This window comes from Coregonus clupeaformis, chromosome 20, assembly GCF_020615455.1.
Source record: "Coregonus clupeaformis isolate EN_2021a chromosome 20, ASM2061545v1, whole genome shotgun sequence".
Classification (NCBI taxonomy): domain Eukaryota; kingdom Metazoa; phylum Chordata; class Actinopteri; order Salmoniformes; family Salmonidae; genus Coregonus; species Coregonus clupeaformis.
Genome location: NC_059211.1, coordinates 23,705,731 through 23,721,456, shown reverse-complemented (window position 1 = coordinate 23,721,456; position 15,726 = coordinate 23,705,731). Strand labels below are relative to the sequence as shown.

At 44.1% G+C, this 15,726-nt stretch overlaps 1 protein-coding gene across 1 annotated transcript in view; it reads left to right on the top strand.

Annotated features, from left to right (window-relative positions):
- Window positions 1–4,326: 4,326 nt before the first annotated feature.
- The window catches only part of LOC123481472 (chymotrypsin-like elastase family member 2B), a 34,523-nt gene continuing 23,123 nt past the window's right edge, over window positions 4,327–15,726 (top strand). The window contains exon 1 of the mRNA XM_045205758.1: window positions 4,327–4,392. Coding sequence (XP_045061693.1) covers window positions 4,327–4,392 — 66 coding nt within the window. The remainder of the gene's footprint in view (window positions 4,393–15,726) is intronic.

Sequence of the window (15,726 nt, the reverse complement as noted above, 5' to 3'; positions counted from 1 at the left end):
TGAAATGTATGATGGTGATGAGATAGATAGATGCATGTCAAATGCCTTGGTCATGTCCTCTGAGTCTGGGTCACGCCCCCAGAGCTCTGCTCCAGATGACAACAGAGGGGATGGAAGATTCTAACCTTCCAGAACTCTGAGAAATACATTCCACACCGGCATTGGAGACCATGTGGTGTGAGAAACATGAGGCACATTAGTGTAGGGTTGATGTTTCATCATCACCTCCAACATTTACTTTCACTGTGCGATTGAAATCAATTTCTTGATTTGATTATCTGAGGCAGCTGTAATAGACTTCACTGGCAAGTGTTACTAGAAACAACCACATAGAAATGCATTGAAACACCTCTGGATAAATAATAGACTGTATGTTCTGGAGAGGGATGAAGAAGAGAAAGCTACCTCATTTCTCAGAGCGAGAGAGAGCGAGAGAGATAGAGAGAGCAAGAGAGCAAAAGGGATGAGTGTGTGTGTATATTCAGTTAGCAGTAGTTACACTCTCCCTACACACTCCCTCTGACACTGTATATGAAGTCATAACTCTGTACACCAAGCCATTCCTCCAAATGCAACCCTTCAGTCAATTTGCAGACCGTGTTGTAAAATATGATTCCCTCTGACTCCCTTGCTTGTCCATAACTTTGTATTTACAGAGAGTGGAAAGGTGCGGCAGCAGGCTAAATTAGCCTCACTGTGCGGTGCTGAGGCGAGTGTGACTGTAAATTGCTAATTGTATGAAAAATGTATGTACTCGCTAACTGTAAGTCGCTCTGGATAAGAGCGTCTGCTAATTGACTAAAATGTAAAATGTAATTGAGTGGGTGTCTGAGCATAAGGGTCCCCCAATGCTAGACGCTAGCATCTAGCGCAGCTGGAAAGAGATTAGAGCAGCGAGGGGCTCCGGGCTTCACCTCACCTCGCAGCCGTCCGTGGGTTGGGAAAACTCTTTACCCTGGCAAGCAAGCATGAGGCTCTGGTTCCGTGAAGAGCGGCCAGGCTTGGACGCTGCAGCTCCAGAGCTCCAGAACCAGAGTGGTGCATTCATACGAACCAGTCTAGTGGCCCCCCGGCTCTTGTCAATTTAAAAGCAGTTTGAAAGGCGACGCTTGTGGAGAGGTTATGTTGCATCTGTGTGGTGGGGTTCTGGGGCCGGACTAGCTGGTAACACCTGCCTCTTGCTGAGGGCTATCCAGAACAGGACTCTCTGGGATTCCACTGAAAACATGAGCTACTTTCCTGTGTGTGCGTGTGTGTGTGTGTGCGTGTGCGCATGTGCGAGCGTTCCATAGACATTACGATGTGTTACAAAAACATACAGCAGAGAGATGTCAGTTCATACAGAGCCACTAAAGACCCATAAATGAAGAGTAGTGCCAATGATATTCACTCAGGCATTACTTCTCATTTTCTATTGCTCATTGTGTCCTACTTGTGCCAGTTAGAGTTCCACTGGGATCCTCCACTTAAAGAGATAATGGGCACTGGACCTCTTTTTTTCTTTATTCTCTCAGGTCTAGAGTGGGCTACCAATTAAACACAAACACTAACCACCGTAGCATTTCACTTCTGCCACCAAGACAAAGGAAACATATAAAAGCTTTGACAAGACTACATAAACAATACATGAGACCTAAGAATTACTTTCCCATGCTATTCCATGTGATGAAGTCCAACTGCTTGACCGATTACAGCAAGCCAAAAGGATGAACGGTTTACAGTGATCAATGCCTATGCATGTTGCAGAATACAATATAAAGCGAGAAGCATGGTAGACATCTGACCTTGGTGGATGCTCAGGGCCTAGACAGGATTGTTTTTTCATGTTGTTTGGCCTACTTTATCCCCCTCCCCATTTTATATATTGATCTCTTTCTTCTTTCTCATTTTTTGTCACCTTAGGGCAAAAAAACATTAATTAACTCCCCACAAAAACATAGATATTGACATCTGCTGCAAACTGCAAAACGGTCCATTTGGCAACCCCCTTGATGATTAAAAGCTGTAACAAGGGCAGAAAATATTTAAAGCTCAATTGATGTCTGTTTTTCATGGGGTGAGGTTGTGTTTTTTATGTCACATTCTTTCACACAAAGTGAAAAGGAGGGAATTTGAGAGTCCTTGCGTCCATTGAGCTGGGCATTACCATGTTCTTTAATGGACTTCATTGGGCCCAAAGGAGGAGGACGTAACCCTGTTTATTTAAATGCACCAGCTTTGTGGGCCCTTAAATGCTGCTCTGTCTCCGTCCCTCCGTCACCCACCATCCATTCACACCCAAAAACAAAAACCTTTGACCCCTTTTGTCTAGTGGGCTGGTAGTCCATTTGATTGGGATCTTTTTCCACCAGCATTTCTTAATTGAACACATTTTTACAGAAAACAAGTATGTTTCTCCCCCGAGCTTGTCCCTTGCTTTCAGAGGCTGGATTTCTATGGCATTCTGGTGGGAATCGAAGCCAGAAAGCCTTGTCGCTGTAGAGTTCAAATGGGAATCCATCTGCATTATAAATCTCAGGCCGTCTGATCAACACCCACTCAGATTGTTACAATCAAAACCTGTTTTGAAAACGCTAAAACAGATTCTATGCCAACCAGATTACTGACTGGTGGCAGGAGCCTAATAGTAAAGACATGTCATTTAACAGTACATTTGTTTTATTACCTTTTCAGTTGGCATGAACACAACCAGTCATGTTTTCATCTTATTGTCAAACAAATCACTTCAAAAAGTAGGCTACCTACGCATGTTTGTCCACTCCAAAATAATTCCAGCATTCAAACAGTGCACTGTGCACTCGCACCATTTGTTGAATGGAAAAAAACACCAAAAAGTGTAAAGACATTCAGCAATTGTCATTGGGTATACACTCTTTTAGCCTGAATTAACGGATGAGTCTTGCTGATAAAAATACAAATAAATGTAAAGAAAAGTTGGCACACCTGAAAAGGTGCTGAAATACAGGACTGCCCCGGGATGACAAGTGAAGCCACATCCTGTTAACATGGCCCCAACCAGCTGAGCTGTGCTTAAGCAGTGTGTGAATGCTCATCAGTGGAATTCTGTCCTGCCATGTGATCCTCAGGAGCTTCCTCAAACAATTTCCTGGCATGGCGTTGGTAGACTGTCCAGGTTTCGCAGCCATAAGTAAGTGTCGGTAATATGACTGCCTGGTAAACCTTCAGTTTTGTTGCCAGTTTGATGCCTGCTCTTTCCCACACCGAATCTCGCAGACGGCCAAAGGCTGCACTAGCCTTGGCGATCCTGATGTTTGTTTCATTGTCTATGTCAGTGGTTCCCAAACTGGGGGCGTGCCCCCTAGGGGGGGTCACCCCCACCACAACAAAAACAACAATTGTTTTCTTTTTTTTTTAGGAACTCAGTCTGGCTTTAAACTTACTCTTGAAAGTTGTAATAGTAGAATGCACAAGGTGCCATTTCGAAATTGGGTAGTGCCTCATCAATCCCTCTAGTCATGTTAGTCATTGCATACCTTAGAGAGCTATTTATAACTTGTCAGAAATGTCCAGACCAACTACCCCATGTCAGCTAACGTTTTTTTATTTAGGTTTTTTAGCCCAAAGATATTGTTGTAATTTTTTAGTCACTCAAATATCACATGAATACACATTAAACATGGCAGAATGTATAGAATTGCAAGAAACACCCACCAATAAGAGGGGTGTGAACAGTTTGTGTCATGAACAGTGCTTGTGCCCATATAAATAGATGTGGTGCGTGCGTTCAGGGGGGGAGCGGGATGTTCCCCAATGCTGGAAGGGGGGCCTCGAGTGAAGAAGTTTGGGAACCCCTGGTCTATGTGAACAGCACGAGAATTTGTGCTACCAAGGTAGGAGAATTTGTCCTCAGCTGACAGTTTCTGACCTTTCACAGAGATGGTTGGGTCCACGTAAGGATTACCGGTGGCAGGTTGGTACATAACTTTGGTCTTTTTTGTACTGAATGTGAGGCCGAAGTTGTCACAGGCAGATGCAAAGTTGTGCGCAGTCATCTGCAAACAAGAGGTCACGGACAGTCACCTCCTCCACCTTTGTTTTTTGGCATGCGTCCTCCTCAGGTTGAACAGCCCCCCATCAAAGCGGTAGATGAAGCGGATCCCAGTGTGGTCTCTTGCGAAGGCATCTTACAGTATGGTGGAGAATATCATGCTGAACAGGGTTGGTGCTAGAACACAGCCTTGCTTCAATCTGTTTGTGGCTGGAAACTGCTCAGAGGACACTTGGTGATCTTCCACACTAGCCATCATGCCATCATGGAACTAACGCACCATTGTGATTAATTTTTCTGGGCATCTAAACTTTGCCATGATCTTCCAGAGGCCCTCACGGCTGATGGTGTCAAAAGCCATTATCAGGTCGAACAAAGGAGAGGTACAGGTTCGATTTTTGCTCTTCGCATTTGGCGAGCTGCAAACACCATGTCAGCGGTTCCACGTTTTTTTCTGAAGCCACACTGGCTTTCGGGCAGCAGGTCTTGGTCTCTGTGTTCTGTTAGACAGTTCTGGAAGATACTAGCTAAGATTTTTCCAACAATTAACAGCAAGGATATACATCTGTGAAGTTAGGACAACAGAGTCCCTGCCCATCTTCCGAAAACATCTGAAACCCTACCTCTTCAAACAGTATTTTAAATAATCCTCCTCCTCACCTCGACCCCCGCCCCCCATAATAAAATAAAAATAAAAATAAATAATACTTAACCAGCACTTGCACTTGAAGCCCCCACCCCCACCCCCCTTCCTGCTCTGACTCTACTGACAGCTACGTTATTGAGGAAAAATGTACTTTCTATGCCTGTGATATGTGGTTGTCCCACCAAGCTATCTTAAAATGAATGCACTAACTGAAAGTCGCTCTGGATAAGAGTGTCTGCTACATGACTAAAATGTAAATGTAAAAATGTGATTGTCACAGGCTTGGCGATTGCCTTTCATTGCATCCTTAAACTCCTGAGGGACAGCTTCTTGTCTCCACAATGGCAGGAAGAGGCCGGTTAGCTTCTCAACCAAACAAGGCCCTCCCATCTAGATTTCAGCTGGTATGGTGTCAGCTCCTGGAGATTTTCCCGATGAGAGGAGACTGATGGCTTTTCTTGTTTCCTCCAGGGTGGGTGGGTCTGCAAGAGACAGGTTCATTTCAACTTGCGGCAGCCTGTTGATCTCTTCTTCACAACCCTTCTGTAATTAGCGCACCCAACTACCTCATCCCCATATTGTTATTTATTTTGCTCATTTTGCACCCCAGTATCTCTATTTGCACATCTATCATTCCAGTGTTAATTCGAAATTGTAACTATTTTGCACTATGGCCTATGTATTGCCTTACCTCCATAACTTACTACATTCACACACACTGTATATATATTTTCTGTTGTATTTTTGACTTTATGTTTTGTTTACCCCATATGTAACCATATGTAACTCTGTGTTGTTGTTTTTATCGCACTGCTTTGCTTTATCTTGGCCAGGTCGCAGATGTAAATGAGAACTTGTTCTCAACTGGCTTACCTGGTTAAATAAAGGTGAAATAAAAAAATAAAAAATTGAGGACTGAGTTCTGCCCATCTGGCAAGGATTTTGTCTTTAGTGTCTGGCCAGCTGGGTGTCCAACCAGTCTTTGCTGGGAACACTAGTTTATACTGTAGTCGCACACCAGGTGAAAGAGGAGAACATCCAGCAGCACTTTCTTGAAGTCCTGCATCACTGTTTGGAGTCCTTAAGCCTTGACTCCGAAGATGCTGAGGCAGATTGGACAGCTCTCAGAAATCTGCTGCACTCGAAACAGTTGGTGCTGCCACATGCAAACACAAAGACTGGTTCAACGAGAATGATGCAGAGATTTGGCATTACTTGATAAGAAACACCGCCTGCACAGAGCCTACCTGAATGATAGCAGCTCAGAGTCCAAGACAACTGCATTTCTCAACATCCGAAGGACTGTCCAGTTCAGGATGCTCGGCTCTGTCAGAAAGCAGAGGAGATTCAATCTTATGCCGACAGCAACAACACCGAGCATTTTTTACGATGCACACAAGTCAGTCTATGGCCCACAACCCTCAGGAACCTCACCTCTCCTGAGTGTGGATGGAACTACACTGCTCACAGAGAAATCCTTGCCAGAAGGACTTACTTCAAAGCTCTACTCTATATCTTAAGAACTTCTAAACTTTCCACTTTCCAGGGAACTGATCAGAAGATTACTTTAGGGGCTAGCTTTGCAATACTGTAGGCTATACAGTGCATTCGGAAAGTATTCAGAACCATTTACTTTTTCCACATTTTGTTACGTTACAGCCTTATTCTAAAATTGATTAAATTATTTTTTTCCTCATCAACCTACACACAATACCCCATAATGACAAAGCGAAAACAGGTTTTTAGAAATGTATGCACATTTACTAAAAATAAAAAACAGAAGTACCTTTATTTACATAAGTATTCAGACCCTTTGCAATAAGACTCAAAATTGAGCTCAGGTGCATCCTGTTTCCATTGATCATCCTTGAGATGTTTCTACAACTTGATTGGAGTCCACCTGATTGGACATGATTTGGACACACCTGTCTATATAATGTCCCACAGTTGACAGTGCATCTCAGAGCAAAAACCAAGCCATGAGGTGGAAGGAATTGTCCGTAGAGCTCTGATGGAGGATTGTGTCGAGGCACAGATCTGGGAAAGGGTACCAAAAAATGTATGCAGCATTGAAGGTCCCCAAGAATACAGTGGCCCCCATCATACTTAAATAGAAGAAGTTTGGAACCACCAAGACTCTTCCTAGAGCTGACCGCCCAGCCAAACTGAGCAATCCAGGGAGAAGGGCCTTGGTCAGGGAGGTGACCAAGAACCAGATGGTCACTCTGACAGAGCTCCAGAGTTCCTCTGTGGAGATGGGAGAACCTTCCAGAAGGACAACCATCTCTGCAGCACTCCACCAATCAGGCCTTTATGGTAGTGTGGCCAGACGGAAGCCACTCGTCAGTAAAAGGCACATGACAGCCCTCTTGGAGTTTGCCAGAAGGCACCTAAAAGGCTGAATACTTATGTAAATGTGTAATTTCCTATTTTTGCTTTTTCATTATTGGGTATTGTGTGTAGATTTGAGGGTGAAAAACCAATTTAATCAATTTTAGAATAAGGCTGTAACGTAACAAAATGTGGAAAAAGTTAAGGGGTCTGAATACTTTCCGAATGTGCTGTATATCCACTCGTATCTCAAATCTGTCTGCTCAAGATACAAATCTAATCCTGTCTATACAATAGAGCGAAATATAATGCAATTGGGTAAATATCATTGCTGGTGCTATATTGTTCTGTGCATTGGTTTGCTGTATGTATTGGGGAATGGCATAACTGGCTCTGTTTTGAGGCAGTTTATGAGCAGCTTTACGAGGTAGTCACAGCTCTCCTGAGAGAGAATGATGTAGAGGACATAACAGTACCATTGACTGGGGCTAACTGCAGCTCGGCTAGAGGCAGCTAAAATCAACACCAGAATTACACGCTGCACTGAAAGACTGGCCAGTAAAACACGTCTCTGAGAAACGCTGTTTTGGGTTTTCCCTTTGTGACTTTTTTCCTCCCAACACAATTTGGGAGAAAAATTGTCCACTTTCTTCTCCACATGCATCTTACTCAGAGTGCAGAGAAGTATAAACATAATAACTTATAGACATCTAAAGAACTGTGTTGATGTGATATTTCAATTAATATACTAAGATGGAAGTGCACAAATCCTAGTCCTTGGTAAGTAAGGATGGTGAGTGGTCTTTCTCACAGGCGGTAGGGCCTATAGCGTCCTTCATTGTGTCTTTGTGGTTTTTCACTCCTCAGGCCTCTTGCTGTGCGTATAGGGGCCCCATGCACTGTGGTTAGGTCCCTTCACTGTGCCTCTAAGAGCTTCAGTTCCTACAGTTTGGGCCAACTCTCTGACTTAAGGAGCATTACATCCTACATCTTTATGGCCATTCACTCAGCATTTTTGGACCTTACACGCCAGTTAGGGTTTTGGAAGAAAATATTGTCTATTCAACATGAGTCACATTGTGACCACCACAGAGTGAGAAAGAGAGAGAGAGGCAGAGACAGAAAGAAAGAGCAGACGGTAATATGAGGTGTTTTAAAACACCACCTGGAATACCCTGATCGTGAAATATTGCACCGGTGTTGGGGCCAGGAACTCGGTCTTAGAGCTCCTGGGCAATGTTGCTCTTAACAAGATCATAAATTAGTTTGGCAGTTTGGTTCTAAAACCGGGGGCCAAGCGAGGGTAAGGACTTAACCTGAGATTGTGGCTCCCAGTATTCACTCTCGGCACTAATTGGCCAAGTTGGCCACAATAACTAAATAGCTGCACCGTGAGGCCCAGTCTGCTGAGACTAGCTGCACCATGAGGCCCAGTCTGCTGAGACCAGCTTTACGGTGAGGCCCAAGGTTAAGATGTGTGAGCTGCTCCGGGAGGCCCAAGCTGGTGATATACTGGCTACCAGGGGTTGGAACCGGTTCAGGGAACAGAACCAAAAGCCAGAAAATAATTGAAAACCGGAAAAGGAAATTTTTCAAGGAACAGAACCAGAACCAGGAGCGAAGTGATCTATACTGTTATTTTAAAAGCATGAGAACCGGTTAATAACGTTATTTTATGTTCTGGGCATTTTTTCCCTTTTTTACAGTCCCACAAAAAAAAAACGCAACAAACGCCTATGCAAAGCCCTCACTCTGTCACTCAGAAACTTCTTCCAGTGTTTGCCTGCCAGCTGAAAATCTTTGTGTGTGTGTGAGTGTGTGAGTGTGTGCGTGTGAGTGTGTGGGCTACCTGCCCCATACGCTGTACATACTTACAAGCGTGATTACGAAGATGGGGAGAGATTTTTTATTAGAGAAGAATGGATTAACTTTTTCAATGCTAGTTAAGGATACTATTATCACGTTTCATGTTGGATTTATTAACTACAAAAAGGTAAGACGTGTTTTTAATTCTGGTGCCACTCTGCACACACAAGCATGTTAGCCTGTTAGCTAGCTCTGGTCCAGCTTTAAGCCAACTCTCGGAAGTTCAAAGGACATTCAAAGTTCCTCCGTAGAAGCTGCTCCTCCGTAGATATAATTATGTGGGCCTAACTCAGATCATTCAAGATACCCAGCACTTCAAGCCAAGCCTCCACCATCTCGCGCCCTACACTCTTCATCACGCATGTAAACAACTAGCCGTAACACTGTAGGTGCTCTACAGACTATCAGTAACATTTCAACTATCTACTAACCCTAATCCTAGCTCTAACCCTTAACCCTTATCCTAACCCTAAACTTAGCCCTTACCCTAACCCTAACCCTAACCTTAACCCTTACCCTAACCCTTATTCTAAACCTAACCCTAATCTAACCCTAGCAAGCAGTTGCTTATCAACAAAATATGACAAAATCCGGACTATTCAAATAAAGTGTGACCCAACCAGCTTGCCTGCTCCATAGCAAGCTGCTCTATCCGCAATGATTGATTAAGTAATTGAATGAGCTAAATGTACAAAACTGTTGATTTCACAGGTTAAAAAAGGAACAGAAAGGAACGACATAAACTGTACTTTTTTGGGGTTCGAACTGGTTCAGAACATTATTTTGCCGGTCAGAACAGTGGAACGGAACAAAAAAAATGATGGTTCTGTTCAGAAGGAAACGATTGGAAAATAATTTAGGTTCCAACCCCTGCTGGCTACACTTGGTGGTTCTCTAGCTGCACGGTCAGACCTAGTCAGACATGTTGATAAACCTGGAGCTGGAGTCATTATATACTGGAATGGGAACACTATATTTAGAAAGTAAACCTAAGAGGGAGAAACTTTTGTGGAAAACGTGTCTTTTTTGTAATGTTTTGAGTTTTTACATCCAAATTAGAATGCGTAGACCTGGGGAAAGACAAGATCCAGGTTGAACCCCAGGGAGAGATGTGATTGGTCCGTCTTGGCGAATGGGGGAGCTGTACTCAGCCAGAGGCCCATAAAACCAACATGATTTATTTGAAAAGAAGATCAGGTCCAAGCTCACATCTGAGTTATGTGTTCAACAGGGACCAGTCTTCACATACAGAGGAAGGAGCATCTCAGCACAGACTACTACATGGATCAGTATTTACAGTGGGGAGAACAAGTATTTGATACACTGCTGATTTTGCAGGTTTTCCTACTTACAAAGTATGTAGAGGTCTGTAATTTTTATCATAGGTACACTTCAACTGTGAGAGATGGAATCTAAAACAAAAATCCAGAAAATCACATTGTATGATTTTTAAGTAATTAATTTGCATTTTATTGCATGACATAAGTATTTGATACATCAGAAAAGCAGAACTTAATATTTGGTACAGAAACCTTTGTTTGCAATTACAGAGATCTTACGTTTCCTGTAGGTCTTGACCAGGTTTGCACACACTGCAGCAGGGATTTTGGCCCACTCCTCCATACAGACCTTCTCCAGATCCTTCAGGTTTCGGGGCTGTCGCTGGGCAATACGGACTTTCAGCTCCCTCCAAAGATTTTCTATTGGGATCAGGTCTGGAGACTGGCTAGGCCACTCCAGGACCTTGAGATGCTTCTTACGGAGCCACTCCTTAGTTGCCCTGGCTGTGTGTTTCGGGTCGTTGTCATGCTGGAAGACCCAGTCACGACCCATCTTCAATGCTCTTACTGAGGGAAGGAGGTTGTTGGTCAAGATCTCGCGATACATGGCCCCATCCATCCTCCCCTCAATACGGTGCAGTCGTCCTGTCCCCTTTGCAGAAAAGCATCCCCAAAGAATGATGTTTCCACCTCCATGCTTCACGGTTGGGATGGTGTTCTTGGGGTTGTACTCATCCTTCTTCTTCCTCCAAACACGGCGAGTGGAGTTTAGACCAAAAAGCTCTATTTTTGTCTCATCAGACCACATGACCTTCTCCCATTCCTCCTCTGGATCATCCAGGTGGTCATTGGCAAACTTCAGACGGGCCTGGACATGCGCTGGCTTGAGCAGAGGGACCTTGCGTGTGCTGCAGGATTTTAATCCATGACGGCGTAGTGCGTTACTAATGGTTTTCTTTGAGACTGTGGTCCCAGCTCTCTTCAGGTCATTGACCAGGTCCTGCCGTGTAGTTCTGGGCTGATCCCTCACCTTCCTCATGATCATTGATGCCCCACGAGGTGAGATCTTGCATGGAGCCCCAGACCGAGGGTGATTGACCGTCATCTTGAACTTCTTCCATTTTCTAATAATTGCGCCAACAGTTGTTGCCTTCTCACCAAGCTGCTTGCCTATTGTCCTGTAGCCCATCCCAGCCTTGTGCAGGTCTACAATTTTATCCCTGATGTCCTTACACAGCTCTCTGGTCTTGGCCATTGTGGAGAGGTTGGAGTCTGTTTGATTGAGTGTGTGGACAGGTATCTTTTATACAGGTAACGAGTTCAAACAGGTGCAGTTAATACAGGTAATGAGTGGAGAACAGGAGGGCTTCTTAAAGAAAAACTAACAGGTCTGTGAGAGCCGGAATTCTTACTGGTACGTAGGTGATCAAATACTTATGTCATGCATTAAAATTCAAATTACTTACTTAAAAATCATACAATGTGATTTTCTGGATTTTTGTTTTAGATTATGTCTCTCACAGTTGAAGTGTACCTATGATAAAAATTACAGACCTCTACATGCTTTGTAAGTAGGAAAAGCTGCAAAATCGGCAGTGTATCAAATACTTGTTCTCCCCACTGTAGGTTTGATCAAAATGTTACCTTGTAGCTAGCTATGCAGTAGATTGTTAGATACAATGTACTTGACTTGACGGATGGGCGGAATGACAGCCAGACGGACAGTCCATGTGGTGGTAGGTGACTGGAGGTCATTGCAGCGGGGTGGAGAGGGTAACAGTGAGGTGACGTCTTCAGGTCTTTCCTTGGGGCCTACATTACAGACACTAGGGTAGATGCTTTGGGTAGAGATACTGTAAATTATATCTGATGATGTATTACCCAGTGTTTGCATTGAAATTAAGGTTATGCGCTATTTCAGCATTGGATTGACACTTCTTCTCAGGACAATTCGTATTATTCTGTATGTAAATCTGTGATATGCCATTTAGTATGATATGTTGCCTTGCGTTACATTATGAATGGAATAGCGGTTGTACAATATCATACGAATTAGAAGACGTATAGTATCATTAGTCTTTCCCGGGCATACCATAGCATACGAATTGAATAATTTTTTTTTTACATTTTTTTTGTCATTTAGCAGACGCTCTTATCCAGAGCGACTTACAGTTAGTTAGTGAATACATTTTTTTTAATTTTTTTTTTATACTGGCCCCCCGTGGGAAACGAACCCACAACCCTGGCGTTGCAAACGCCATGCTCTCTCAACTGAGCTACATCCCTGCCGGCCATTCCCTCCCCTACCCTGGACGACGCTGGGCCAATTGTGCGCCGCCCATGAGTCATTGATAAACCCATTGGATGATGGGCATACCATAGCATACGAATTGGATGATATCTTTTATCATATGTCTTGGAGGACGTATTGTATTGCTCGTCTTTCTCTGAGATCAGGTTGCTTGTTGCCCTATAACAACAAAGGAGAATTACGGGAGAAGTGAAGTTGGTGGTTAACGGAATTATAATGACAAAGGATCTGTGAATTTACGTAGAAGGTTAGGTGAATTGGGTTAAGTTTATAATAAGGGTTAGGAAACATGCTACAGTTGTCCCCGACGTGACTCGAACACGCAACCTTTGGATTCCAAGACTGTCGCGGATATGGCTCTGAGGCCAGGCTGCTTAATCTACTATGTGCCTACTTTTGCCACAACACACACGCACGCGAGCATTCATTCACACACACACACACACACACATATTCTCACACACACACATACACGCTGGAGCAGACAGGAGTTTGTCCCTAGTCTGCTGATTCCCTGGGATCCTTTTAAGTTGTTGGTTGAGTAAGAGAATGAGTCATTCCCCTGACACACAATGGCCCACAGTGACAGCCAGTCCTCCACAGAGCCCAGATAGCAGAAGAATGCCTCTCTAGAAGGGGTGGGCTGAGTGGTTTACATTGTCCCCACACTGAGGTTCTAACCCCCTGTGTTGGCCCCCTCACCTCTCACCTCCTGTCTTCTCTAATGTGCCTTTATTGACTGTGACACACTGGCCATGGAGACGATGACCCAACGATTAAAAGAGCCCCCAAAAGGAAGGGCCATTAGAGCCACAAGACATCCCCCACCATCTACCAGGGTGTGTGTATGTGCGAGTGCATGTGTGTGTGTCCATTGTATGTGCATCGTGTGTGTGTGTGTGTGCTTGCGTGTGTGTGTAAAGCTTTTGATTTAAAGTGTGGTGATAAAACCCTAACAATAGTGGACCACTGACATGCTACTACCATCTCAGTCCCCCCCACCCCTGTCCCCCGTCCCCCGTCAGGCCATGAATATTAACCAGGGGGTTTTATCTTTCTCCACAAACAGCAGCAGAGACAACAGACACCTCTGTGTTCATCATGCTGATCATGCTGCCTTTCATTCAGGATGAATTATCAGCTGAGCCCATTGGATCTCAGGGATCAGACACGTAGAGGGCTACCTCTATTTTTAGCCAACAGCTGCACCTTAAGCCGTAACTGTTTACCTCTAGTATTATATTGTGATTTGTCCAAAGATTACTTCATGAATGTCCATCATCACTTGCATATGCCTCCATATCCTTCTAAGAGCGGTGGCACAGGACTCCTAACTCGGGTAATCAAAGAATCCAAGTGCTTTAGCGCTAGAGCAAACCTCTCAGAGATCATGTAGATTATGATCACTTTCAGTGAAGAGTATGTTCAGCTGTTAGCTAAAGCTCTCTCTCTCTGCTAGGGCTGGTCTTTAATGAAGTGGAGAGAAAGACCTCTTAGCAGCTAATGCACTTTAGGAAACACACACACGTACATACACACATGCACTTGATGCAAACATGTACATGCACACACACACACACACACACACAGGCAAGCACACACACAGTGCAGTTCTATCAAGCGACAGTGGTGCTTCTATTGTATCGCTATAGAGCCTCCTATATGGCTGTACCTGTTTCTGCTCTAGCTACCGCGGTAACGGTGCTGTTCTTTCTGTGGTATGGAAATGTGAAGTGAAGCCCTGTAATGAGGCTGCTAATGGTCTGGTTGACCTCTGACCTTGTGTCTCTGTCAGGGTTCTGCAGGGCGATGGCCACGCCGGATAATCACTTCCATGAAGGACTCCCGGGCCTTTCAAATGTGACTTTTAGCCCTGCTTAGGAGTAAAATGTTAATTTTGTGAACTTCAGCTAATGCTCGCCTGTCACTTGTCATCAGGTTTGATTAGGTTCGTGAGCCGTTGTTTGTCCCGCTTTATTAGTTTGCGCTGCGATGAAACGATCTGTGTTTCATTACGACCTCCTGGAAACAATCCTCTGTGTCATTTAGGTATGGATTACACACACATGGGTACACACATGCACAGACGCATGCACGCATGGATACACACACACACACACACACACACACACACACACACACACACACACAGGGGAGTATGCTCTTTCTGTTCCAACAGACTAGACTACGAGTGTATACTGTATCCTCTGTACTCCATATTTATCATGTTATCAAAATGGGTAGTTTGATACTTTGAGTTGAGTATGTTTACTTGGATGGACATAGCACACAAATGGTTACATTTACTGATATGTTTAGTGATATAGCAAAGGGGAGACAGCTTACGAAAGAGGAGTACCCTGAACAAACGATCGTTGAAATCTGAATGTAACTGGTACGACCATACTTTCGTATGTCGATATTATAAAAACATTTTACAGGCTGGTTTCCCATCAGAAGAGCTAGATGTGTTTGATAAATCCCTACATCAACATCTGTTGGCATGCAGCAGCTATTATCAATAAACTTTATTTACGTTAAACTTTTACCAGATCCCTCCACTGATGCGCTTTCATTACCATCGGAGATTACATCAGTCCATAACGCTCAGCCCTTTTATCTTATTTGGGGAAAGTATCAATTGGATTTCTGAGCGTTTGAAGAAGATTGAAAGAACATGACTCCTTTAGCCTGACATGGTTTAAAAACCGAGAATAGTGGTTTCCTTATTTTTACAGGAGTAATCACAAACAAGCTTATGAAAACCCTCCCCTGTGGATTTGCTTACTTTAAACAGACACAGTGTAACGCCCTGGCTCCGGGACTCTGAATATTGAGCCAGGGTTGTTCATTCTTTTGGGTGTATTTCTATGTGTTTGGTCAAGTGACTCCCAATCGGAGGTAACGAGTGTCAGCTGTCGGCTCGTTATCTCTGATTGGGAGCCATATTTAATCTGTTTGTTTTCCGTTGGGGGTTGTGGGTTTTTGTTCTATGTTCAGTCGGTGTACTGAGGACGTTACGGATCGTGTTTTGTCGTTATTTCAACATTAAAGTCATCATGTTCACTCCCAACGCTGCGCTTTGGTCCTATTTCATAGACGGTCGTGACAGAAAAACCCACCACAACGAGACCAAGCAGCAGTTGGATAACGAGTGGTGGAGCCAGAAGAGCGAAGGTTGGGAGAGGACTATGGAGGCCTGGTCCACCGAGAGGAGAGACCCCCAGAAATTTTTTAGGGGGGGGCTCACGACGTCGGGGCAGAAGGTGTACGGCCCGGAGGA